At 35.8% G+C, this 27,887-nt stretch overlaps 2 protein-coding genes across 2 annotated transcripts; one reads left to right on the forward strand and one right to left on the reverse strand.

Annotated features, from left to right (window-relative positions):
- The first annotated feature begins 533 nt into the window (after nt 1-533).
- LOC106075369 (uncharacterized) lies at nt 534-8,318 on the forward strand. The gene is made up of 6 exons (XM_056041808.1): nt 534-850; nt 2,358-2,524; nt 4,573-4,685; nt 6,133-6,259; nt 6,726-6,847; nt 7,739-8,318. Exons 1-6 carry the CDS (start codon nt 775-777, stop codon nt 7,803-7,805), a joined length of 672 nt encoding a protein of 223 aa, XP_055897783.1. The 5' UTR covers nt 534-774; the 3' UTR covers nt 7,806-8,318.
- Nucleotides 8,319-13,152: 4,834 nt separating this feature from the next.
- On the reverse strand, nt 13,153-25,768 carry LOC106060185 (serine-rich adhesin for platelets-like). The gene is made up of 5 exons (XM_013217985.2): nt 19,636-25,768; nt 18,494-18,694; nt 17,183-17,293; nt 13,854-14,143; nt 13,153-13,368 (listed from the first exon to the last, which is right to left on the reverse strand). The coding sequence occupies exons 1-5, from the start codon at nt 25,701-25,703 to the stop codon at nt 13,178-13,180; spliced, it is 6,861 nt and encodes a 2,286-aa protein (XP_013073439.2). The 5' UTR covers nt 25,704-25,768; the 3' UTR covers nt 13,153-13,177.
- Between the last annotated feature and the right edge of the window lie 2,119 nt (nt 25,769-27,887).

Below are 27,887 nucleotides of genomic sequence, written 5' to 3' on the forward strand. Positions count from 1 at the left end.
CATGGTTCAAATAGTCAATAGAAACTCAATAACTCAGAGTATTTACATAACTCAAAGTATTACTCAGAGTCTGGTCCAAATAGTAAATACAACCCAATAACTCAGAGTCTGATTGACCAACATATCTAAAAATAAAAAAATAATAATAATTAAAAATATATATATAAGAGCCCTAAATAAAAGTAGACATACTGAATGACATTTTAAATGGGTCATCTAATGACTGATACATCTATTGACTTGTAGACCAAATTCTCTTTTTCAATGGACCCTTTTGTTTTTAGTCTTTTTCCTACATCTGTAACAATACATCTGTAACAATACATCTGTAACAATATATCTGTAACAATACATCTGTAACAAGAAATGTTGTCAGACCAGGTAGATGCTGGCAATGAGGGCGGTTGAATCCAACACTTTCATTATTGTGATGAAATTACACATTCGTGCACCATCTGGACTGAAAGAGACTTGTTATGATAAACTCAAATTGAACAACAGATTAACAGATACACAAATAGAGGCATTGACAGAAGAATAAACCTACAAGTCCTTGATAACATTGGAACTACAAACATCTGCCCACATAGAGCTGTTATGTATTGCTAAATATAAGTGCCTAGCTCAAAGGCTAAATAAACAGTAAAATAAAATACAATAAAAAGCGTAATTGTGCCAGTCTATAATTAGAGGTTCTTGCTGTTAAACAGACAACTTATCTCTCGGGACGTAATCATTTGTGTACGTTGCTATTAGAACAGCGACAGTGTAGAGATGACGAGACCATCTACCATGACGATCAGACTGACTGTGTTTTTGATCGTGATGATTGTAGTTACTGCACAGGAAGGTAAGGGAGATAATTAGTTTATCTAATTTCTTTGTTGGAATCAATAGCTATTTATATAATATTCTATATAAAAAGGGCGTTTGGCCAGTGTTTAAAAGAAAAGAATGAAGTGTTGCCAGACACCTGACAACTTGTCTAGGCTTATTGAGTTTTAGTCACTCATTCTAAAACTAGTAGCAAAAAAAAAAAATTCTTTTAAAAGACCATCCCTCTTTTAGGAAGCTAATCACTATTTTAAAAGTACAAAAACTTTTCTAGTAGTGTACATCCATAGAACATGCACATATAGATCTACTTACTATCGGCGATATGTGTTTAACTAAACAAAACAAGTCCGAAATAACCAAAAAGAGGCATAAGCTTCCCCACCCCCTCCAAAAAAAATTATAGATTAATAAATCTACTTAATATCGACTGTAGGAGTCCAAATGAACTAGACTCCATGGGTCATGAGGCCGCAATAACCAAAAAGAAGCATGATGCCAAAAAAAAAAGGTGTAAGCCCATAAAAGAGGCATAAGCCAAAAAACATCTAAGAATTAACAAATATATATATAAATCTACTTAGAATATATTCACATTACGTCTTTGCTTAGTGGTACAAGTCCAGACATGCCAATATTCAACGACCGTAGTCTAGACTAGAATACTGGATAGAGATACATGATATAGACCCAATTTTTCCTGTGTGTTCTTATACGCTAGTAATTATTTTTCCAAATATATACATAAACTGTCCGATATCTTGGAAAAATTGTTAGAGCCGTTTTTGAGATCCGTTGCCAGGCTTTGGCTTTTTGACTCTATAATAAATGTCTATTTTACGTTTTGTGAATATTTGCCTTGTCTTGTTGGTCTACAATAAATCCTTTACAATGTAGCTTGACAGACATAAAAAAGGGATTAACAGTAACCAAAACTAAAAGATTGAAATATAATGAAAGAAAAGTACGCACTAAAAAAGCGTTTATAAATTCTTAAACGGAAGAAATTATTGTTTTGTACATTAAATTTAGACTGTCAAACTGTAAAAAAAAAATGCGAATAAAAAATCATTTTGGGTAAATTTAACAGTTCAGTCTTGATCTTGAAATTCTTTGATTTAGCAAAGAAAATAGGCATTCCCCTGGGCCTCAGGTACGAAAGAACAGGTTAAATTTTTGTATTTTATTGTCCACTGAAAGTAGTTCTAAATGATTCTAATATATGAGCGATCGTAACCAAGAATTTGATATAGTAGATGTCTCTATATTTTAAAATCTAACAGTTGAATAAAAGAAATATTGCCTTTTTATGTGTTTTTTTTTAGGTTTTCATGTTAGTATCGTACTTCCTCCTATGTCTGATCTCCAGAAAATTCCGATGTCAATAAAAAACATTCAAGTTTTTGGTTTTTTTTTAAATTGTCGAAAAAAAAAGAAAGAACTATTGACGTTGTTTAATATTTAGAAGTAATTCCTATTTCTTAATGCAAATCACTTTATGTCAACTCTAATGTCCATCCAAGCACCTTCCACCAGAAATCTCTTGAACTTCCTGTCCATGGTGAGCGGCGTGTTTCATAACAAGAAACAAGTAAACAGAGAACTGGTTGCTGAGAATAGTGAGAGTGAGACAGAACATGACTTCCTTAAAGTTATTTGGCAAGTCGTAAACATCCCACAATTAGCTCCGGTAAGCCGAATATGTTTTTAGCGGCCTCCGAAAGGGGTATAGCTGCTATTAAGTTGAGTGCTCTGTCTGTCCGTCCGTCCGTCCCGTTTAGATCTCGTAAACTAGAAAAGATATTGAATATTTTAGATCTTTCAAAGTTCTGATGCATCAGCTACTTTTTGTTTCTGAAAGCGAAAATAAAAAATTTTTAATCGACTATGCAAGCATTTTTTTCAAAAAAAATGTACCATTTTTACAACTATTCACTATTAATAGTAACAAACACGGGAGATGACAATTTAGCATCGCCAACACATTTATGCATACGGTTTTATATTTTTTGTCAATTTTTTTTTATTGTATCACTAAGTTAGATAATTTCGGTCATTCTATTTACATACATTTTCAAAAAAATGTAATTTGAAACAAATAATAAGTAAGTGTTTCATATTATACACGTACAGAAACGGCACAGAAACTCGACACTAAACTAAAGGTTGGTTTTTTTAATGGAAAAATTTCTCTGTTGTGGCTTTGAATAAGAAATTGGTCACATACAAAACAATGTGATAATCAGTTAGGCCAGGTTCACATTTAACTGTATCTTTATAACTATCAGTTAATTAAATACCTATGAATATTAACAATATAATAATAAAAACATTGATAAATCTCCGTATCCAATGTTATCAAGTCATTAGTCAGATTTACAATATAATAATATTGACAACACTTTGGACACGAGCACGTCACTTCATTTTGTATCGACGGAGATAGTGTTGTAGTTGTTGATAGTTTGTAGTTCATAGTTTCTGATATTCTTTCTGAAAATATCTTATCTTATCTTATATAATACAGACGTTACTTCAAAAAGGAAGATGATTACGTCCTACGCGTCATGCATTCTGTCATACAAATTAACCAATGACTTAAATTCTGCCAAGTCACTGGTTTTCCTGGCTAGCTCAGGCAACCCATTCCATGCCATAATAGCACTAGGGAAGAAGGAGTATTTGTACAAATTTGTCCTAGCATATGGAACGAGGAATGTGCCTTTATCTTTGTGTCTTTCAGAGTATTTTATTAAATTTTGTTTTTGTATTTGAAGAATATGGTTCAGTGTTTTATGTATAATTGCTACCTTACTTTAAAGTCTTCTATCCTTAAGGCTTTCTAAATTTAGAGATTTTACTAAAGGTGTTACTCAAGTCAAATGTGAATATTCGTTTGTTATGAATCTCACTGCTTATTTTGTGTCTGTTCCAGTTTCTTAATGTTTTCTTGAGTTGGGGGTGGGGGGGGGGGGGTCCCAAACAGAGGATGTATATTCCATTATTGGCCTAACCAAGGTTAAATAACATTTTAGTTTTATGTTCTTATTTGATTTATAGAAATTTCTTTTAATAAACCCTAATGCTTTGTTTGATTTTTTTATAGTTTCATCAATATGGGGATTCCATGACAGTTTTTCATTTATTTTCAAATATTGAGACTTGCCTTTTTATCTGCCTGAGTGGACCACTTTGGGGGCCAATTTTGAGTTTGTGTTTCCACACAAACTGCCTTTGTAACCTTGTTTTATATTTTTGTTTTGTTTAGTTTTATTTTAGTATTCAATTTTGTTTTTAATATTTAAGTTCAGTATATAAAAAACTTGGTTTTCATACTAGTGTTCTGGAATTGATTGCTTGATTGTTGGTTTTGTATAATTGTGGCCCACTTGCTGAACACTGATTCAACGGCAATCCAACATCTTACTATACCACGACACGTTGCGAGCACTGATGTTGAATGATGGTCTTTTAACCCTGCACCGATTACAGCATTAATGTGGTATAATTTTTGCATTTAAATAAAATTGTATTTACCTTTAGGTGCCCTCCACTTCTTCTGTAGCTTTGAAATTGTAGCGATTGTGAATTTATTTGTTTATTTTTAAATATGAATACAAAATATTAATAATAACATAATGTAACATCATGTTAAATAGTTGTCTAGGATTGGGACAAATAGAAGTCCAAAACCAATGCATGATTGTTGCCATTGTTTTTTTTCTTTATTGTGTTTAGGCTATCACAATGTATCATGAGGAACGGGATGGCGGTGATGTGTTCAGAAAACAAATCTGGGTGATTTCCGAAGCCAATCAAGTCATACATATCCAACCTCTTAATGTCACCTCGTAAGTGTTCATCAAACGTTGTTTCTCCTGTCTCTGTGTCCTGCTAATCCTGTTAATCTAAGTTTACATGTTTACGTTGTATTGTATTTTGATGTCTTGAGAAATAGACCAGGAGGAAAAAGAAATGAGTTTATCGACACCCGTGGCATATTTTTGAATCTGCCCCAATGCATCTTAGAGTTGCCTCCGGTGATTGAGTTTCGACAGTGAATAGTCCTGTCGTGGTCCGAATACACAGATATCATTACACGAAATGAAATGCTCCTATGTTATAAACACGTCTATACGAGCTAGCAGTTTTCAATATTCACAAAGACTAATGGTTGGTTGCATGTCTTCAAAATTTTCACTGCTCAAAAATATCGAAAGGAGATGTGACGTCGTTAGGTATTTTTTCCCTAATCTTCCTCGTCCCGATATCACAATCACAAGTTATATCATTCTCATTGATGTCAGCAACTGTAAGGCAGATACTTTCTCAGTAGCTTATAGTTATCATTCCTCTAGAAATAGTCAACATGATTTGGATTTTTTTTCTAAGAAAATATAAAGTGGATTGAATGTTTCAAAACTGTACAACAAAAACTGAAATATAACTTCATTGTACGGAAAGCATTTAATCTTAAATAAATTGTTCCAGAGTGATTGAATTTCAGCATTTCTCATCAGTACACTTTATTTTTCATGACCTACTTATACAAATATCCGTGTTTCTTTTTTTAAGTTTTCTTAGTACTAAAAGAATGATAACTCATACAGGAGAAAGTCTTTGAGAGTCAATCAGGAACATAAGTGATGTATTGTTATGTAGTTTAGAGCACACAAAGTTTTTTACTCAAAACTCATGAGTGCTTATTTAATCCTTGGACCCAACAAATGGGTGAACAAAAGCAGGAGGGGGTACAGCCATGTGGGAGACAAAGTACCATCGACGGTTAATGTAAATCTCATCTCATCCTAAGTTTCTACCTCGAAACCTCTAAGAACACCCCAAAGCTTCGCCTTATGATGATGTCGAGAAAGTTTCTCCATCTTGTGATGTGATAGTCACAAGTGGGCTCTATGTGCTACAGGATAAGCCATAGTCTTTCTTTGAATGACAGCTGCTAACAGTGAACACTATAATTTATAAGTTACGTTTTAAATTGACTAATTCCTCATTATCGTCTCTATACACATCAGAAGAGTATTCAATTAGTTTTTAGTGTTTCTTACGACAGATTTTTTAAAACAACGTGAGACAATGTGTGTGTGTGTGTGTGTATCTCATGGTATGGTAGTTTACAGTTCTTCTTTAGTAGTTAAAAGTTAGGCAATCAACTACTGAGTAGAGGCACCTATTTATTTTACAAAAAAGGCACTGTATAAATGTCATTAAAAGTGACAACGGAAATGAAGATTTATTAATGTTTTCATTTTGAAACATGGTATATAATATAACTTACAGGGTCGGAAGCGACGATTGGTCAAATGTTGTTTTGGAACCTGCTAAGGACCAATGTGAGATAGTGTTTCAACCGGTTGAACCGGATGTCTACATGGGAACCATTCCTGACTGTACTAGAGACTCGGAAGTAAGTTTCTTTAAATAACTTGAAGGGTGTGTGTGTATGTACGACATGCGCTAACGTTGTCTGTGTATATCAGAATTCTATATTCCTCACCTTAGTTCATTTGAGCTTTTCATCTTTGGCGATAAAGGCTACTTTTTTTTTGGTAAGTCCGGCTTACGGTATAAAAAAATGTGGAAAAGTAATGCTTTTTAAAAGTTGTATGATAATTTATGTGCAGCCCTGCAGCAGACTTTTCTAAGTTCTTATGTTTACTAATTGATTTGACATCCTTGAAGTTCAATTTAGTGACCTTGGCCTGTTATTGTGATAATTTTCAAAATTTTTATTAATTTAACATGCTTTGTCGTTTCCTTATATTAATTATTTTTTTTTTACTATTTTGTATAATCTAGTTCGTTGGAATAGAAATGTCAACCATTGCATCCATAGTGACTCCTGAATAACTTCTCTGGCTGTTGTTTCACAGGTCACGCAGTTACCATACTATGGGTTCACTGTGACCTGCCATTCTGTCAATACCTTGATCTACTTTCAGTCATCAAGGGAAGCTATCAGCAAGCTGCCTTATGTTTTCAAAAACACTCAACGGTAAATATTTCAAAGTCTTGCCTTCTTTTACAACTCCTTTACAACTCTTTTACAACTCATTTGAGGTGTGGTGACTGAGCGGTAAAGCGCTTGACTTCCGAACCAAAGGTACCGTGTTCGAATCTCGGTGAAGACTGGGATTTTTAATTTCGGGATCGTTGGGCGCCCCTGAGTTGACCCAGCTCTAATGGGTACCTGACATTAGTTGGGGAAAAGTAAAGTTAACAAATTGGCGGTCGGTCGCTGTGCTGGCCACATGACACCCTCGTAAGCCGTGGGCCACAAAAACAGATGACCCTTACATCATCTGTCCTATAGACCGCATGGTCTGAAAGGGAAGGGGGAAACTTATAACTCTTTTAAAACTCCTTTACAACTCTTTTACAACTCCTTTACAACTCATACTATTTCTACTTTCGACAAAGTCAAAAAAAAAAAATGAAATAACTTATTTTGACAACTTTTCATGATTCTATAAAGCTAAGGTTTCGCACAAGAACTCGCGCTGAATGACAATACATTTTATTCCAATTTCAGAAGGATGACTTTATTAACTATCTTGATAGATTGTACATATTCAAACCCAGTGGGCCATTTAAAGGACTCACGAAGCTAACAATTATATTGTATTTTTCTTATTACTAAGTATTAGTGTTATATAATACTGAATTAGTCCGCCCCCATGCAAAAGTAAGACTATTGTAGTAGTTTAACATAAAGTAGGAATCGATTTTTTTATAATTACATTACTAGTTTTTTCCTCATAACTGTTTCAGTCTATAAATGTTCTAACTCGCTTATATCTAAGTAACATTTTAGAACAATGAAATATGATCTAATCATTGAACAGTTTTAAGCAAAGAAATGTACTAGTATTTTTTTTTGTTGCAGATTTCTACTTCCAGACTCCCTGACACAGACGTCTAGAGATTTCGTTCCTCCTTGTGGATATAATTAAACAATGTCATTAGAGCACCTACAATCAGTTTTATTGTATTTTGTTTCAAAAGAATGTAACTTAAAAGCTTTTATTTCTGAACTCTGCTTCAATTTTTAAAAAATATTGATTGAGAAATATATTTTATTTTATTAAGTTCGTTTACCGGATTGGTTCAGGGTTCTTACGTTCCATGTACCAATTAGGATTGGTTTCTTTGAAGGGCTTGCTTGCCATGTATCGACATTGGACGTCCTGTTGGGTTTGGTCAAACACCGTCATCGGATATTGGCCAACCTAGCCGCAAGTAAATTTATCATTATGTTTAAAGTTTGCCGTTTCTGTTGCAATTGAGGTTTTACAGGGTGGAGTCGCTAGCCCCCACGCCAAACCCTCTCCTTTTTCATCCAGGCTTGGGACCTGCAGATGATGGAGTTCGAATGACGGAATTGGACTATGCTGACGACGTTGCACTAATAGTGTCTACAAATAAATACATGCATAAAATGACGGAGAGGCTAGATAGAGAGGCAACCAAAATTAACTTCCGCATAAACTTGAATAAAATTGTGCGAGTGGGATATAAGGCCAACAGTGCCCCCGTCAGACTTGGCGAGTCAGAGCTTGAAGAGTTGGATAAGTTCACATACCTAGGCAGCATAAGAGCAAACGATGGTGATGCCTACCATGGTACCATGGCGTAGCGTGCCGAATAGGAAAGGCAGGGAGCATTTTCCAAAGTTTATGCCTATTTGGACAAGCCAAACCATTGGACTTGAGACAACCTTCTGAACACAATCGTCATTCCAACTGCAACATATGCATATGAGACATGGAAGTCATCTGACAACATTGAGAAGACTAAATGTAGCTCAACAAAAATGGTTGAGATGGATTTTAGGAGTCGAATTCAAAAATTAGGTCACAAACAAAGAAATCCTTTGCTGAACTGGGACTCGATCACTTAATGAGGTTGCCACCGAGCGTCGCATGAGGTTTGTAGCACATGTCCTCCGACAGAATGAATTACGAATACCAAGAATTGTAATGACATGGAGGCCAATTAGAGGAAAGCGCAAATAGAAAAGTATAGCTTGAAGCCACACTTTCGTAGAAGACCTCCGTGCAGTGGACACCAGGTGGGAAGAGGCTTCAGACATTGCCAGTGACAGATCTTTAGGGAAACAGCGCGGAGGATCTAATTCTAAGTAAGTATTAAGTTTGAGTTTTGCAAGTGCTGCTGTGGACTGTGCAATGCTGGACAGTAGTTTAGGGTTTGGTTCCTTCATATGAGACGATAGCTCCGGGATACTTAAAAGTACTGAAACTTGTCAGCTTTTCACCTCCAATACTGATTTCCCTTTTAAAGCGCTGTTGGCTATTATTCATAATTTGTTTCTTTCGGCATTAAATTGTATAGGCATCACCACTTGGCTAGCTCTTCTTCTGTGCATACCAGACGGCCCATACCATTTATGTACCTTTACAGCCCTTTCATTTTTCTTTTAAGGTATATATTGAAAAGAGTTGGTGGTAGTAGGCAACTTTGTCTTACTCCAACTGTGGTTTTAAACTAGCCCCCAATGCTGTTGTTGAAGTACACCACACTAGTTGCCTGCTTGTAGAGGTTCTAGATTACTTTTATTATGTTTTTATTTACATTGTACTTTTCCATTGTTGCCCAGAAAGCTACATGCCATACTCTTTCTGTTGCCCGACATATAAGCTAAATTACTTAAATATTTATAAATAGTTGAAAATATACTTCAGTAATAAAATTGTGTCTAAATCGAAACTCTTAAAACATTGATAACTCTGGTATCATTCTTGTTTTAATATTCTGCGCATCGTTTGATGTCAACATATAGCAGCAGATAACTTGTTTGAGTCCAGACTTTGGCAAAGAAAGCGGCAAATCTAATATGTAGGTCTTGAAATCCTCTGAAAATGACAGACTGGCCAAATTTTAAGTTCTCAGTTATAATGAGGGCGTATCATCTGTTTAGCGTTAAGTTTAAATAAAGTAATAAAGTTATATCTGTTAATATGAGGCCGAAGTTGATATATTGTATTCATATCTCTTAATATAAAATTTAATTTGGTGTAAGGAATTCATATATATTTCAATATCTAGTGTAAGTTTAACAGCACGCCTTTAGCGCATAAATTAAGCCAACGAAAAGACAGGGATATATATGTATTAAAACAGGTAAAAACGTATTGAATAGACAAAAGTATTTTTAATAAAAAGAATTAACAAACACTTTTAATGCAAAACAATTTCAAGAGGGCGTGGTCTTGTTGAGTCTGATGTTTGGAAGAAAACATCAATTTTTAATACTCAATGAGTTATTTGTTGTTGTTTTTTAATAATCCGTCTGCCCAGACAAATCAAATAAATGTGTTAAAAGATAAAGGCAATTATATTCTACTTTTATTTGTTTCAATTCTTTCGTGTTGAGATTTGTTTTATTAGAAATACAGTAAATACATAATATAATGCATAGTTTTAAATGTATATTTATTCTTTTAATTAAAAGGACATGCAAATATTAAATGTTAGAAAGTCGTCACTTTGAGAAGTAAAAGTGTAGGTTAAAAAGTAAGCAATTGCCATTATCAATCACCCGCACATGATTACTTCTAACCCCATTGACCATGACCTACCAATGGTCAGGGTCTGTCCTTTTTGAAATCAATCAAATCAAATAACAAATATAAGCGACTTTATATCTTTTAATCTCTCTCGTACAAATATATATATATATATATTATATATATATATATATATATATATATATATATATATATATATATATATATATATATATATATATACACACATGCGCCAATATTTAGACATACACACAGATCACAGGTTGTTTTACTTGAGTATATCAACAAAACTAACCAAACAGAAAGGAAAGGGAAGGGCAGTCTTCTAGTTCATCAATGAGAAGTCAGATCAGATAGACTATGCAAAACCAAGACCTATACATTTCTTACGTTTTCTGGTCAAATCTTTCCATCTAGATCTAGATCTACTTCTGCAGACATGAACTAGCAAAAGACGATGTGATTCACAAATGTATTCAGAAGAAATAAAAACATTTCCTACGCATTGCTGTAAAAAAAAAATGTAATGTAAAGAATGTAGATCTCTACTGAACATCAAAAACAAAATAAAGTTCATTTAAAAGAAAAGCTTTGCAAGCTTAATGCTTTTCACCATCTACGCCTGATAAGACATTCCAACAATACATATTCCATAAGAAAACATAATAACTTGGAGTGGACAGCAATTAGGCTGGGGGAAACAAAGGAGAAAGGAAGAAATACCATTGCTAGAACAACGAAGGAGAGAAAGGTATACTTGGAACAAACAGTTCAAGATACACATTTATACAAGCCTCCTTTAGACAACTGACACCAAATTGTTTTTATCTTTATAACTAATGAATTTCAGATTTAAAAATTTCAACGCTGATTACTCAATATAACCAAATCCTGAACATTACCGTAACGACACATGTAACGACAGAATGAAGATTCAGAATGCCAATTCACGGACATACAAATTGTTTATTAGATATGTCTTCAAATAATACAGGCACAGTTCTGGCAAATGAAATATCCAGTATCAATTAAAATATAACAGCTCAATATCCCATAGACTGAAGAATAACTATGCAGAAATAACTCTATAACAAAAATCCAACTGTACTGGACTAGGAACAAAAACCACACTGTTTTATGAGTTACATTCCATTCCGAAAAAAAAAACATCTTACAAAGTAAAACAATCCAAAACAAAATCAGTCTTAAAATCAAGAACTTGTATTGTCCCCCCTTTTCCTCTTAAGTTAACAGGAGACCCAGGCTGACCAGAACTCTGTCCTGACAGGAACATTCTTTACCCCGCCCCATACCTTTCCCCGAGAAAGAATCCTGGACTAGCGAATGTATAGATGTACTACAGTTTATAATATTCCATTAATAGGCATTTATATCTAGACAATAGACGATGCACAAAATTCTCCTGAGCATCTATTTATTAAACTCTGAAATCAATAATGCTCTACATTCGAAAATTTCTTAACGCGATAGCCAATTCAAGAACGCGATAGTCCTTTCAAAACCGATGTTGGATCTCGATCTAGACCTAAATCAATATACATCAATGTTTACATTTCAAGGTAAACTCGTTAGAGATGGTTTGAGATCCGTGTCACGTTCCACCCATGAAGTTATGACTTGACTAGAGGTATTGTTATTTAAAAGAAGAAATAAAGAAACGGAAATGCAAGGGAAAAAAGAGAGGACGAAAAATTACTTCCTGTGCAAACTGCCAAGACTAAATCTTAAAGAAAGTACGTGAGCCGCCACTTTTTATATATTTGTAGACATTCTGATTTGGGGTATTATATACCCTCTATACTCATAGGGATTGAACAAATTCTTGTTGTAATTAGGATTCAGAATCCTACTACATCTTTAGTGCTCGTATAATTCAATTTTCTTTTGAAATGTAATTGTGTTTTTATCCAAATAAAATATATTTGCTTATAACAAGTAACATAAAAAGTTGTTTTTAAAGGAACAATTGCTCATTAATAAACACAGGGATAATACAGCGGTTACTTTAATCTTAGTAACTAATGAATGATAGATTTAAACAAAAATGGACCATATTTAGCCCACAACAATCTCCTCATGTCGAAAATAATCCTGGTTACCCCCATGTATAAATCCTGCCTCTAGACATATGGTATAAAATATTCTAGTTTGGGGAAACGATTATTGATCAACAACTAGAAGACGCCTATTAGTTGTTTTTTTTTAACTCTTTAATTAATTAATGCATGCAGGAATACCCTCTGACGTGTGTTGAAGATAAGAAAGATCATCTAGACTCTAGACCCCAGACCAAATGTCGTTACCTATGATAATATTTCGAAATATTATAAAGCTCAAACCAGACTTTTCCCTGTTTGGACATTTAACTAGCTATTCTTTTCCCAAATATATATTAACATAAATTGTCTTTTTTTTTTTAAAACTGTTAGAGCCGTTTTCAAGATCCGTGTCAAGGTTTTTCCTTTTGTTTTTTTTTTTATTACCATGAAAAATAAAAATAAATAGATAAATATTGATTCTCTGTATCTCTAAGCAGTGGAGATATATAAAAATGTGTAGGATTAACATGCCTAGCGTTAAAACAAGAATCATGACATTATAAAGGCCAGTAACAAACATTTGTTCTCTCCCCTTATACGTTCTGCTATTATGCTCTTTCCTTTGTACCTATTCAATGAAACTGAATGTACGGGGAAATCTTGAATGACACCAGATCTAAAAATAGGTAGCCTATGACATGTGAAATGTTCCTTAAATTATAAGGTGCCTTCAGTTGACCTGAGGCTGAGAACCATCGATTCTTTCTGCTGAATGAGGTCTTTGATCTCGTCGAGAGTTAAGTGGCAAATGTCTTCATCATCTATTTCCACTATCTCATCCCCGACTCGCAGCAGTCCAGCGAACAGTCTCTTGGCGTGCTTGTCCAGGAAGGATTTGACTACTAAGCCTGGAAAGAAAGATACAACTTAGTCAAGTTGGTTCTATACAATAAGATATACACAGTGAGTGATGAACTAAAACAATACGTGTATGTCACATTTGACCATCACAAAGAAGATATAAGACACCGGTCACAAAAAGTAATAGACACAAAAATTATTTTGTTTCTTTGGTAGTGAAACTGTATAGTGTATTTGAATTGAACAGTAAAGCCGCCACAATACAGAAATTATTTGTAAAGAAACAACTATTTGAAGTGAACAGTAAAGCCGCCACAATACAGAAATTATTTGTAAAGAAACAACTATTTGAAGTGAACAGTAAAGCCGCCACAATACAGAAATTATTTGTAAAGAAACAACTATTTGAAGTGAACAGTAAAGCCACCACAATACAGAAATTATTTGTAAAGAAACAACTATTTGAAGTGAACAGTAAAGCCACCACAATACAGAAATTATTTGTAAAGAAACAACTATTTGAAGTTTTTACCTTCCTTATGTGTTTCTGGTCCCTTTTTGAAAAATATCCCGAGTGGTTCAGATTGGGGTCGCGACATTTCCAAAACTCTAGACCCATCATCGTTGATTTTAAGAAGCCTGCACAGTGGCCTCCAGTTTGAGTCCGTCATTTCCACATTCTCGGGTTCCACCTCCTGTGACAATCTTTGATTTTTCTCACTTTTGGATGGCTTTTTGGGTTTCTTTGGTTTTTCAGACTTTTCTTTTTTATGTTTGTCTGATTTTCTTTTCTTGGTTTTGCCTTCATTGTCTTTGGTGTCACTGAAGGAAAGAACGTAATTTTAAAAGAAGCTTTGTTAAATCTGCATCACAAGATAGCTATTAGAAACAAAATCTGTTGATGCAAACATAGTAAGTAAGGTGGGGTTTTTTTTCTCATTTAGATTAAAAATCACTTGCAAAACAGGAACAATGTAGTCCCGAGACACCAGCCGCCTGGCATCTATCAAACATTATTGGCTAGTTAAAGAAGACAGCACTTTATATATATATATATATATATATATATATATATATATATATATATATATCATGGGCGTAGCCAGGATTTTTTTCGGGGGAGGGGGGGGTCCGCCCCCGAGCAAAAAAAATATATATGTATTTATGTGTGTGTGTACATAATCTTTATTACATTTTGACCCTTCATTCTTTCGGAAGACGTTTATTGTGCCCTAGAATAGGTTCTTCCATGAGTTAGTGGAAAAATTGTAGATTCCCCGCCATTACTAGCATGGGTGTGTTGGGGAGCGCTAGGAGCTTCCCCAGCGGGGGGTGAAGCCCCGCCGCCAAGCACTATTTCTGATATTGAAAGCCAACAAAATGCATATTGTGAGGTATCTACACTGCATTTTCCTGCTATTAAAAAGTTCTATTTCAAAAACCTAATGTGCTATTCTTACTGACTTAGACCCTCCCTCGTCGTTCGGCGCATTTGCCATCAAGCTGTTTCCATAAAACTGTAGACTCCCCGCCATTACTAACAAGGGGGTCTGGGGGAGCGCTAGGAGCTCCCTCAGCGCGGGGCGAAGCCCCTCCGCCAAGCACTATTTCTGGTATTGAAAGCCAACAAAATGCATATTCTGAGGTATCTACACTGCATTTTCCTGCTATTAAAAAGTTTTATTTCAAAAACCTAATGTGCTATTCTTACTGACTTAGACCCTCCCACGCCGTTCGGAGCATTTGACGTCAAGCTGTTTCCATAAAAATCTGTCACTGGTAATGTCTGAAGCCTCTTCCCACCTACCATGGGGACCTCCATGAATGAGTGGCGTCAAGTTGTACTAGGATATCATTGCAACTCTTCTTATGCGTAATTCATTTTGTCGGAGAACATGTCCCGCAAACCTCATGCGTCGCTCTCTCACAATCTTACTAAGGGGTCTACTCCCAGTTCGGCATAGGATTTCCTTGATTTAGATCCGATCTCTATAACTGACTCCTAAAATCTGTCTTAGCCATCTTTTTTGAGCTACATTTAGTGTTTTTCGATTTCGGTAGATGACTATTCACTGCAGTTTATTAATGGAGCCCTGCCACTGGTAAAAATGTGTAACATCTCTTGAATACGCTATTGGAATTAAATGACTGTAGTTTGCTTTAGATTTTATATCGAAAAGAGAAGTTTTATCGTCAAAATCTTCTGTTGGGGGTTTTTCATCTCAAAATGCTCTGTAGGGGGATCTTAAACTCAAAACAATCTGGAGGGGTTTTAAACTTTTAAAAAAGTCATCTGTAGAAGAAGGGTTTAAACTCAAAACCCCGATTGGCTTGGCTACGCTCAAAAAATTTTAGTGTGTAATTTGCTTTTTTTTTTATATTGAAGATGTATTTTTTAGCACCAAACCCCTCTGAATAGGGGTTTAAACTTAAAACCCCTTTCGGCAACGCTCATAGCATTTTGAGTGCGTGCTTTGCTTTTTTTCTTACACTGAAGATGTATTTTTTATCCTCAAATCCCCCTGGCGGGAGGTTTAAACTCAAAACCCCTTTGACTACGCTCATAGATTTTAGAGTAATTTTCTTTTATTTATATTGAAGAGGTTCTTTTTAGCTTCAAACTCCACTGGAGGGGAGTATAAACTCAAAACCCCTTTGACTATACTCATAACATTTTGAGTGTATAATTTGCTTTGTTTTTATTATTAAAGAGGTATTTTTTACCTTCAAACCCCGCTGAAGTGGAGTTTAAACTAAAAACTAAGTCAAAACCCATTTAGCTACGCTCATAACATTTTGAATGCGTAATTAACTTTTTTTTATGTTGAAGAGGGGGTTTATCGTAAATTTTAGAGGGGGTTTTTAAAATCAAAATCTTCCTTAACTGTGCTCTTGGAATTAAGGGATTTTCGTTTGCTTTTTTTTTGTTTTGTTTTATAGAAGAGGGGGAGTTAACTGCAAAAACCCCAGGTAGGGGGTTTCAAACTCAAAACCCCTGGTAGGGGTTTTAAACTCAAAACCCCTAGTAGGGGTTTTAAAACTCGAACCCCCTATGGTAGTGGTTTTAAACTCGAACCCCCATGGTAGGGGTTTTTAAACTCGAACCCCCCTGGTAGGGGTTTTTAAACTCGAACCCCCCTGGTAGGGGGTTTTAAACTCAAAACCCCTATGGTTGAGCTGGGGCAATTGATGGTTTAGTATTAAAATCTCACCTAAAATAAACAAAATCAAAGCAAAAAGTCAGTCACTAAATTCCGACCCCCCCCCCCCGTTTGAACCCCAACCCCCCCCCCCGGCTACGCCCATGATATATATATATATATATTTATGAAGGAGAGCTCAATAAAATAGTAAATATACTAATGTAACATCATTATTTCAATGATCGCGAGCTTTGAGACAACAGCGATGCAAGCCTCTGTGAATAGTCACCGAGATCTTCATGCTTACACATAGTATGAAGTTGTCATGTAAAAACTCTAACCCCCAATATAAATCTCCCGAAAACTCTATGAGAGACCTGCCAAATCTATCAACTACTTTTTAGTACCACTCGGATTTATGACTTATTTGATTCCATTGAATGTTTCAGAAGGTAACAAAGAGGAAGATGAAAAAGAGCGTAAAACAAATGTCTTGGTTTCATTTACTTTAACCATAATAGATACGAAGCCAAATTGTAACCATTGTGATCTCAAGTTAATGATTCTTTGTATGAAATATTAAATAAGAAATTAACAACAATGACTTTTACTAAAATATCAACAACAAAAAAATACCAGAGATTGCTTTAAATGTAAAAAAAAATGAAAAAAAGTTTTAAAACAAAAATTTAAAAAAAAAAACAAAAAATTGCCTTACCTGACATCATCGTCATCATTACTTTCATTGTCATCTTCATTGTCGTCTTCGTCACTATGGTTTGTGTCTTTCTTATCTTTCTTCTTTCGGTGAAATAGTGAAGTTAAAGATCTGTGGAAATATCAAACTATGAAATAGTTTCAACAATGTGTTATCATAAGTGGTTATTTAACTTTAAAATAATGATAACATATAGCAATACATCTAGCATTAGATGTTAGTTGATTATGAATACATAGAATGGCGCTTTAGCGAGTTGTTAGCGATATTTTGATTATTTGTCTATTTAGAGTGACAGTCTTATTGACAGTCTGAGTGACAGGCAGTTCGTAGTCAGAGTTAGAGTCAATGTTAGTCACAGTCCGAAGGCGGTAGATGGCAATCTGGGTAGCAGTCTTGAGCATGTGGCAGTCTAAGCGTAGAGACACAGAATAGATTTTAGCGACAGTGGCGTAGTCAGCAAGACAATGAGCGATATGCAGTGATTGACATCAGATGTCATAGACAGCGGTACTGAACTCTAATGCAGTCTGCGGCGCTGGGTCCAGTGCATGGAGGATGGAGTAGCCGTGGTGGTCTGATTGGCATGGGTGATTAATTGCTGTATTGTTGATTATGTCTTTATTGTTTATTATGTTAATAGATACCAGAGTTTTATTAGTACATAGTATTGAAGCCACTTGTCTTATGTTATTAACTTTATGTTATTCATAATATATGTTTGTAGTTATTCATTTCATCAATCTATCAATATATTTATTACATTATTTTAAAGTGGCCATCGATGCCCTATTTAGAACATTAAATATTAGTTTTAATTAGAGAGTTTGACTTTATATTATTCATTATGTAGTCATTTATGTTGTGACATTGTTGTCATTACTTTAATTTATATACATTCAAAGTAATTACACGCACCAAGAGTGAGAATCATCACTAGACGAAAAGAGCCAATGGAATACTACTGGTACATGTATATATTAAAGTGAGGTCAAATGAAGTAGTAACAAGAGAGGGGGAATCTGGGTCGTGACAGACCCTATAATCTGTACCAGTAAAAGTGTACCATCAAAAGTACCAGATATCTCTGGTGGTAAAAAGTCACCTCTGGTGTAGTCTTTTTGAGCACAACAAATGAAGGAGATGGTTGTCATGGAGATTTTTAGCAAGTATTAGTGACTGTTTCATAGTTCAGATCATCGGCGCTGCCCCATTTCATCCCCTGGCATTTGGAATTGTGGGATGGAAGAATAAGAGCACTATATAGACTAACTATGTGTTTGAGTGTTATTAAACAGTGAAGCTACTTACTTGAGACGGTTTCCTTTTTTCGACTCATCTTCTGGCACTTTATGTTTCGTTTTAGCCTTGGTGCTGGTGTTAGGATCTATTCTGTTCAGTCTGTGGGCATCTCCCATACCAAACCCTATTTCCTCGTTCATGTCTTCTGATGTATACGATAGGCGGGCCCCACTAAATGATCCCTTTCCAGAAGAGGGTTCACTGGATGATCTGAGAGGTTATATTCATGTTTGGTAGATCAAATGAGAGAGGGCAATCGTTCAGATGATGATAATATTAATGGGTATTATGGTATATATGTTAATTAGACTAGATGTATTAGAAAGAGTTGAATGCAGGGCTGTAAGTGATCTGGGAGGTGACCAGTGAATCAGACAATAGAAAAGAATGGGGAATCAGGTAGGAGTGGGGTACTTGGTACAAATAGTATTACAAGGGAAGCGGCTGTTTATCTGAAATAGTGTGAGCACTTTGGACTCTGCCTCAGTGATTACGTGAAGATTAAGTGATTCCGTTATGGAAGTGATGATATACTTGTGTAATAGCAAATTATCTTATCTTATTTTTATATGATACAGACGTTACTTCAAAAAAGAAGATGATGACGTCCTACGCGTCATGCACTTAGTCATGCATGTTAACCAATGACCTAGACTCCGCCAAGTCACTGGCTTTCCTGGCTAGTTCAGGCAACCCATTCCATGCTCTAATTATTTCTGATATTGGTGTAGAGTTTTTGATATGGTATTGGTATCTTATTAAATACGTTGCTTAAAGAGGTCACCATTACAATATAGATGCTAATGAGGTGTAGAAAGAAGGGCATATATTTAGACGTATGAACTGAGCTCTGGTTCACATTGCATGTGTGGGGGGGGGGGAGATTGAGGCGTAAACTTTGGATTCTAATTGACAAGGAAAGTCTTTAAATGTTTTTGTAAAATAAATTCATTTTATCATTCTTTAAATGTTAGGATGAACTATTCTAAAACTATAAATCATCGTTTCTTTCTCTTATATAAGCTTTCTTTTTTAAAAGAATTTTTTTTTTGTTTTGCTTGTTTTTTAAATTATAGTTTTTCCCTTTATCAATAACTAGTAAAATACATGAATATAACATCGAGATGAAACTAATTGACCTATTGAATTACCTGGAACTTGTGGTCACAATCGTCTCAGAAGGTAGTGCTGCTGAACTTGGAGCTAGTGTCTCTAGTTTCTTCTCCTCCCATGGCTGTGCGTACTCGGGACCTCCAGAGTGTGGTCCTTTAGTGCTTCGTTTAGTGAAGAATACTTCCGACGCAGTGGGGCTAGAGGTCGTTGGAGAAGCGGACATAACTAGTCCAGGGAAGACTGGCTTAGCGTTGACCAGCTTCCTCATCCTCACTGGAACGTGATCGTAATCGCGAGTCTCGTTTGTTGTTTCTTTGCTTCCATCATTTTCGTGGTCTTCCGGTGGTTCTTCCCCCTGAGCACTGACGCGCTCAAGTTTAAGGCTCAACTGTGGGACAATTACCTTGAGAGCTTCTTCTTTACTCTGTTCAACGTTGGATTCGCTAGTGCCGTCTGCATAAATATCTGAATCATATTCACTGTTCTCGTGATCAGATTTACTTGGTGTCTCTTCATTTTTGATTGAAGAAATTTTGGTAGCTGGCAGTTTTGAAATATCTACAGACTCGCTATAAAGACCCAACTTTGATCTCACCCTGGGTACGGGGGGAGCCACGTGATCAGGCGGCAGCGAGGTTGTTCTATCAGCCGTGTCAGTAGTCCTCAACATCCAATTAGTGTCAAGGTCTGAGGTGTTGATCTTCATCCGTTCGAATTCTCCTTTTATGCCAGGTGATTCTTTTGACAGTCCACCAAATTCCAGAGCAGAGTAATCCTTCCAGGGGTCGTCATCAATTTCCGAAAAGCTCTGTATGTAAGGAATTTGGAAAACACTGGAAACTGCATCAGTAGTCGGTAGTGTCTGCTCTTTGTTGACCTCTAGATTCACTGCACTCATGGCGTCCATTTTGTTATCTCTGCTATGAGTTTCTTTTGGTTTGGCTACGTTTTCCTTACTTAAAGCTTCCAATGGTTGGGTGGGCTTGAGATTGATTTCTTGTGACGGAGACTTGAAAGAAATGTCAATACCTTTAATCGCTATCTTTTGATTTGTATGTTCAGGACTCTTCATTATTCTCACTGAGTCATTAACCATTACTGTAGCAGAAGCGTCTGGAATGTCCACGGGAATGTTCATATCCTGTGCATGGTGTATTTCTCCATGCAGAGTTTTCGGAATGCCTCTACTTTCTGTAGGAAATGAGAGTTTGTCCAAATGTGCATTCAAATCTTTATTACTGTTATGGCTCGAACTTACGTTCAGCTGTTTCTTTTCTTTCTCTTTCTTTTCTTTTACTGTTGTCTCTTTAGGTTTGGTATCTTTATTGCTATCAGAGATGTCTTTATCCTCTTTTTTTGGTATGGTTTTTTCGTCTTCATTTTTCTCATTGATCTTTGGTTTATCTTCAATCTTCTCTTTGTCCTTTTTGTTTTTGGATTGTTCTTTGTTTTCTTTTTTCTCCTTGGCCTCTTTATTCTTTGATTCTTTATCTTCTGGTGCCACTTTATTTCTTTCTTTGTTTTTTAAATTAAAATCATTCATGTTTGGTTTAGTAAATGATGCATCCAGAGAAACTTTGGTTATTTCTTGCGTTGAAACCTGGCAATCTTTAGGAATCTTAGGTTTAGATTTGATTTTCTTTTCTTTCTTTTTCCTACTTGTTCCTTCTTCGGAATCTGATAAGGATGACGATGAAGAAGATGATGACGACGATGATGAAAGACAACTTTTAGACGTTTTATCTTTTTTATCTCTCTTCTTTTTTCGATTCGTTTCTGTTTGGTTTCCTAAAATATTGTTAGAATTTGATTGGAACATTGCAAGCCTGTTTTTAACTAAAGCATCGGTGTTAATGACAATAGCTGGCTCTATAACCTTTTCTAGTTTTTTATCCTTCTGAGAAGTCGTTGACCCCAGACGATCCTGGTTCGTAACAAGTGGCCCTTCCTTTTTACTGGAATTATCAACGAAAACTACCTTGGAGTCTGTACTGTTTATAGATGTCTGTCCCTGATTTAGAGAAATTGATCCGCTCAAAAACTGCTCACGATCCTTTTTGTTTTGGGTCAATTCGTGTGTCATTTTTTTATCCTCTGCTTGAATTAAAGTCACTGACCCTGATATTCTTTTACTTAGAATCTGTGAATTTGTTGAATCTTTCTGAACCTCTGAATTGAAGTCTCGGTCAATGTTTTGGCTTGAATGACTCTGGATTTTCTTGACATCTCCATGGTACAATGATAAATCATCAGTCTTGAGTGTCATATTGTTGGATTGCCTTGTTTCTTTCCCATTGTCCGAAAGAGTTTCTTGAATGTCCAGTTTGGCTGGGATTTCATAGCCGTAAGAATCTGCGTTATCAAGTTTCATTTTATCTACTTGTGGGCTCTGAGTTTTTGAGCTTCCAATTTGACTTTTAAAAGATTTAACATTACTATTGTCTTCAAATACTTCATAATCCGAATATTCTGATGTATCTGAAGAAGTTGAAGACTCTTTAGATTTGTCTCGCTTAGATTCCTTCTTTGATGTTGGCTTTTTACTTGAACTATTTTTCTTCTTTCGTTTCTTATCTTTCTTGTCGTTTTCAATCGGTTCATTATCTTTGCCCTCCTCTTTCGCTTTACTGCTTTTTAAATCTTTTGTCTTTTTTTCTTTAGTCTCTTGAGTGTTTTTGTCACTTCCTGGTGCGTAGTCTCCCTCGTCTTTTCTCTCTTTCTTCTTCCAGTGAAACTTAAAACACCGGGACGTCGGAGACAGGTTTTCATCGTCTGAGTCCCCGATTTCGTCATAAATTTTGTCCTTACTAGTGTTCTCCACCATGTTGTTTTTAGAAATCTGATCCACCATATCCTCGTAACCACAGTCTTGAGATGGTGCTTCACTCGGTGACTTCTGCTGATTTTCAACAGCAGCCTGTGATGCTGTTACTGCAGAACTATTAGGACCCATGGGTTCGCCTGGTATACTGCAGCTAACAACACGTTCGTACCTTCCAAGTTGAGAATCACCAGCAATATGAAAATTTGTGTTATTTTCCGTGGACTTATAACTACTCACAGATAATTTGTCTTTATTCAAGTTTATGCCATGTAGAGGCTGACTGTCGTTATCTTTCGATGGGCTTACATCTTTATGTGCAAAAATAAACTTTTCGTAATCCTTATCTACAGAGCTTTGATTGGATGCGCCGAATCCTTTTGCAAGCGATTCTTGCTTCTTAGCATCCTGACTTTTAGATGTCGTTTCGAGACTGATCTCCTTGTCAATGAATTCGTCCAATTCCTTCAAAGCACCAGCAATCAGTTTTTTATTAATGCTCTCTTCGGAGCCTCGTGACGTAAGTTTTGGTTTTGGCGCCACCTGGTGATCACTTACCTGCTCGGCACTATCAGTATTGTTCAACAACGCTTTCGTTTTCCATGCTGGTGGTTTAGGTTTTGTGGGCGGTGGAATGGATGGCTTAGTGACGACTGACCCAGACGACGTTGTCATTTTAGGAGTATTTTGAGTAGTGAGGATAGTTGTTTCCTTATTAATAGCTTTGTTATGTACTTCTAGCCTTTCTGTGGCATGCAGCAATTTATTAGTTGTCACGTTCTCAGTCTTAGTCTCTTGGAATGTATTTTGTGTAGCTTTGCGAGTTGTGCCATCTCTGATAGTATCTATATCTTTCTTGTGAACATGTGGCTTTTTCTCCTCTGATATTAAGTTTGGACTTTGAATAGTGATGTTTCCTGATATTGTTTTGATGTTTGTTTCATTTTCTGGACCTGCAAGCTCAGACTTATTAGCAATGGAGCTTTCTTTTAAACTTTTTTGACTTAGTTGCTTGAGGAGTACTTTTTCTTGTTTGCTGGACTCCAATGTTGTAGTTGCCTGTGATGTGACATCTGTGCGTAGCTCTGATATTGGTTGGACTAACAGATGGGCTTCCTTGTCAGGTTGAAGAAATATTTCTTTATGCTCGATACCCGCAGAGAGAGTCTCGTTGCTGCTGATATTTTCCAAATCATCACGACTGTCATTTATCGTTTTGGATATGAGACTATCGTCAACTACTTGAATATTTCTTTTAATGCCTGAATGAATATTTTTCTCACTTTTATCTACTACGTTTTTAGTGTTTTCTTTAGGAGCCAAATTGTCCATAGTGCCAACTTTCTTGATTAAGTTGCCTTTAGTTGAAATGTGTGCTTTTGCTGAAGTAGTCTCCTGGAGTTTAGCTTCAAGTGTTTTCTCCCTGATGATTGCTGGGGAAGAAGAGTTCTCCATCAAAGTGTGATCTTCCTCTACGCCTCTCACTGTCATGTCTTCTTCTAGCTTCTCTTCAGGATTTATAATGTAGCATCCCTGGTTTTCGCTGTTTGTTGAGCTCCCTTCACTGCTAACCGACGACGGTGCCTTGGGAGAAGAATTCGACTTATTCATTTTGGCTAGAAGGATCGCGTTGTTGACATAGTTCTCGTCATCGTCGTCTTCTTCACCGTCCTGATGATGTTCATTCTCAACACTGGCACTTTCATCGCTTTGACTGCTAGTTTCTTTGCTCGTATTATCAGCGTCATTATCCTCGGGTTCATTGTATTCATTTTCGGGGTCTGACTCGGAAGAGTCTTCTGAAGGCACAGTGGGGGGATCTACTCTGTGCCCGCTACTGAAATTTCTTCTGAGAACCGTTGGGAAGTTGGCGTAAATACCGCCTTCATCCATTTCATTGTAATCGTCTTCTGCGTCTTTCTCCATTGAGTGAATCAAGTCAGAGCTTCCGTCGCTAGAACTGTTTTGTTTCTCCAAATCGTTTTCGCCGGAGTCAATCTCTGGACCATCCAGAGTGAAGTTTAAATCGGTTAAACATTTCCCAGACGACTTCACTACAATAATGTTCTCTTTAGATATCTTGGCTTTTGTTGGCTCTGTTTTTTTCAATCTTTTGTTTTCTTTTTCTTTCGTTTTCTTTTTTGGCTCACTTTTCTTTTTCTTTTTGGCCTCTTTGTTTTCGAAGCCAAACGAAGGTAACGTTGATTCAAAGCCATCACCGTCTGCAGACGGATCGTATTTGCCTTTCTTTCGCGCAAAAAACTTCTTTAGAGGATTGGTGCCCTTTTTGTTTTTGTGAAAGTCCTCGTCCTCCTCATCACCGGGTAAAGGTTCTGATAATTTACTGCTGATCCTCTTTTTAAAGTCGATTTCAGGGCTATGTACACGAAAAAAGTGAGGACCGCTAGTAGAAACTGCACGGACAGGCAAACTGATAGAATGTTTTTCTCCTTCGTCGTAGTGCTCCAGCTTTTTATTGTGTGACGTCATTTCCTTTCCTCCGGTATCTCGGGCCAGCGGATTTGAATCATTGATGTTCTTGAGACTAAGTAGCTCGGGAACAAAGTCGTCTGGTTCCTCGTCTGCTTCCGGTTTGTGCTGAAGAGAAGCTGACCGAGGTGGAGGAACGATAGGTGGAGGTTTCTCAGGAGGAGGCATTTTGGGCGTGGAGTGTGTGACATTGGCATTCACTGGCAAGAAAGTTGAGACCCTAGAGGTACTTTCTATGACAACTTTCCTAGACGCTTCACTCTGTTGAGGTTTAACTTTCTCCAACTTGCTTTTTTCATGTTTCTTATCTTCTAGAACTGACTTCTCGCTCCTTGTTAACTGTATAAGGTTTGTGTGATTTCCTAGTGACGACTGATTATTTTCTGATAATAAGATGTCAACAGAAATTGACTGCTTCCTATTGCTTTTCATGGTATGTATGTAAGAGTTTCCAGAAGTCACAATGATCTTCTCCTTAACACAGAAAATAACTATTTCTTGTCTGTCCACCCACTGCTGACCTAAGGTCATACAAAGTGTTTCGCCGTCCCAAGATTCAAAAGGATGTATCGCGGTGGACAGTTTTATCTCCTTGGACACTAATGCGTAAACAGGTACTTGATCCGAGGTCTTGTCTTGACCCTCAGTGAGTCTTTCAGATGCTTGCAATGCCTTCGCATACAAAACTTGGTTGCCTGCTTCTTTACTTGTCAGAAATTTATGTTTCAACAACAGAGGTCCCAGCATCGTTGTACCGTTTGCACCGGAAACCAGGTAAGCAGCTGGTTTAGACATGGTTTGATTTTGAACAGGTTCTTTACAGATATAATGCTATAGGATCAAATGTAAAGTTTTGTACTGTATAATATCATTGTTCCTAAAGATGTTATCTTTTAAGAGTAGTACATTTTTAGAAGCTTGTAGGCCCAATCTTTGAGCTTTTAAAAATAAATAAAAATCAACAGCGAAATTACTGATTGTCCATAAACTTTGTAACAAGTGAATTGACAGAAATGTCCATCCTGACGACAAAACTGTTGAATGGGGGGAAAAAAGAATAGTATTTTAATACATTTTTCAACAGCTAAGTCAGAAGTTATAATAGAAGTTATTATAGTAGTTAGATGTGGTTATAATCAGAAATTTCACACAAATTATTGGTTGCTACTTTTCTTCGTTTGCATTTTAATAAAGAAATCAATTTTTTTTTGTCAAGCATTTGGATTGGTAGCTGCGTGTAGATTGAATTTCTCGTGATTCATTTAACCCAATACCCGCCATTTTTCGAGCTGACCACAGAAGTGTCAAAAGCATGAATGATTAGGCGTGTGGCTGATACTACCTGACCTTTTAAACCTCACCCAGGAGCTCGAGTTTTTATTCGTGATGTAACTTTTTTGAGTTATGTTTGCTAAAATCCTAAAGAAAATGTAAATTATTCTACTAACGCATATTTTATTTTTCTTTTCTAAAAACATATGTCAAAAAGAACACAATTGCTTTTAAAATGGAGTAAAACAAGTCAATTTTTTAAAATGTATTCGAGTCCAAAAATTATGAATGGGTTTAGTTTTTGTGTATCTACGCATACCAAGTCGTATCCTACTTATTTTGCCACGTCATAAAGACGAATCCAATGCCAGGCGTAGGCCTATATATGTAACATATATAGACAAACAGACAGAAACACTCTTTTGTTCCCCTGGCAATCAAATCATTAAATAAGAACAATCTGGTATAAACTTTGTCACATGTAAATTATGAGTGAGTCTGGTGTGAATGTACACTTTGGTTTCTTATAGTTATAATGTTTTTTGTTTGGTGTAATGCACAAATTGTAAGACAAATTTCCATACGGACAATAAAGATTATTATTATTATTATTTTTACAGGCGTAAGTGAGTTTAAGTTTTATTTCCGTCGTCTGAATGGCATGCTGTGTGTGATAAAAGCAATAGAAGATAACGAAGAATTTCATTATGCATCTTGTGTGTTCAGAAAATGGAATCCTAAGATGTCAGTGAGATGGACACCACCTTTGCTCTACAAGGAACAAAGTGTAGAGACTTCAGATGAAAAAACTTAATACATAAGACAATATGTCTGCTTGCATTAAGAGTTCATACTGTCATGGTTTAATGCAGTTATGAATTTATTGAAGTCATAGATTCATTAAATAGTAATTTGTAATTTAACTCTTTTTCTCCGTAATTATTTGTCCACATTCTGACAGAATTCTTCATTTTGCTCATTACTATTTCACTACCCTGTTATGATTAAGCATCGATAATTTTTTTGTTTGCTATCAGAACATGTTTTATTTGGTATCGAATTAAAGGAAAATGCATTCTCTTTTCATATAACACAAAGTAAAGTTTATAAAATTAAACATTAATTTAATTTAATGAGGTCAAATCAACGATGGTATCGTCAATTAGGAGAGGAAGAGTTAAATGTCTCTGAAAAAGTATTTTCAGTTAAATGTATACTTCCAGCTTCAATTTAGGTAACCATTGCCCGCCGGTAGACGACAAAATAATCACTTAAAAAACGGTATAAAGGAGGAATTGTCTATTTAAAGTAAAAAGTTGTTTTTTTTTCCTATCATTCATTAGTGTCATAAATTGCTTTTTGAGTTGCAGGAATTGTAATGTAAGAGCAGTTGTTTTTAAAAAAATATTATTTGTGTATTGCTTGTTTTTTTTTTTTCATTTCTTTTTTACCTTGGATCATATTGTTATGTTTTGTTTCTTTCATATCATATATGACTATTTTTGTGACTATAATTTTTAATCATCAATAACTTAATTCCACATACCTATATTAAGGTATATTCTTAATTCTCAATAACTTTTTCATGCAAAACTTGGACTTTTAAAGGAATCAGCAATCAAACAAATGTATATAAAGATCCAGTTTTCTCCCTTGTTATGGTATTTGTACAGCAAGCATATCTACGTTATAGACAAGTTTGACTTC

The sequence above is a fragment of the Biomphalaria glabrata genome, chromosome 9 (assembly GCF_947242115.1).
Source record: "Biomphalaria glabrata chromosome 9, xgBioGlab47.1, whole genome shotgun sequence".
NCBI lineage: Eukaryota > Metazoa > Mollusca > Gastropoda > Planorbidae > Biomphalaria > Biomphalaria glabrata.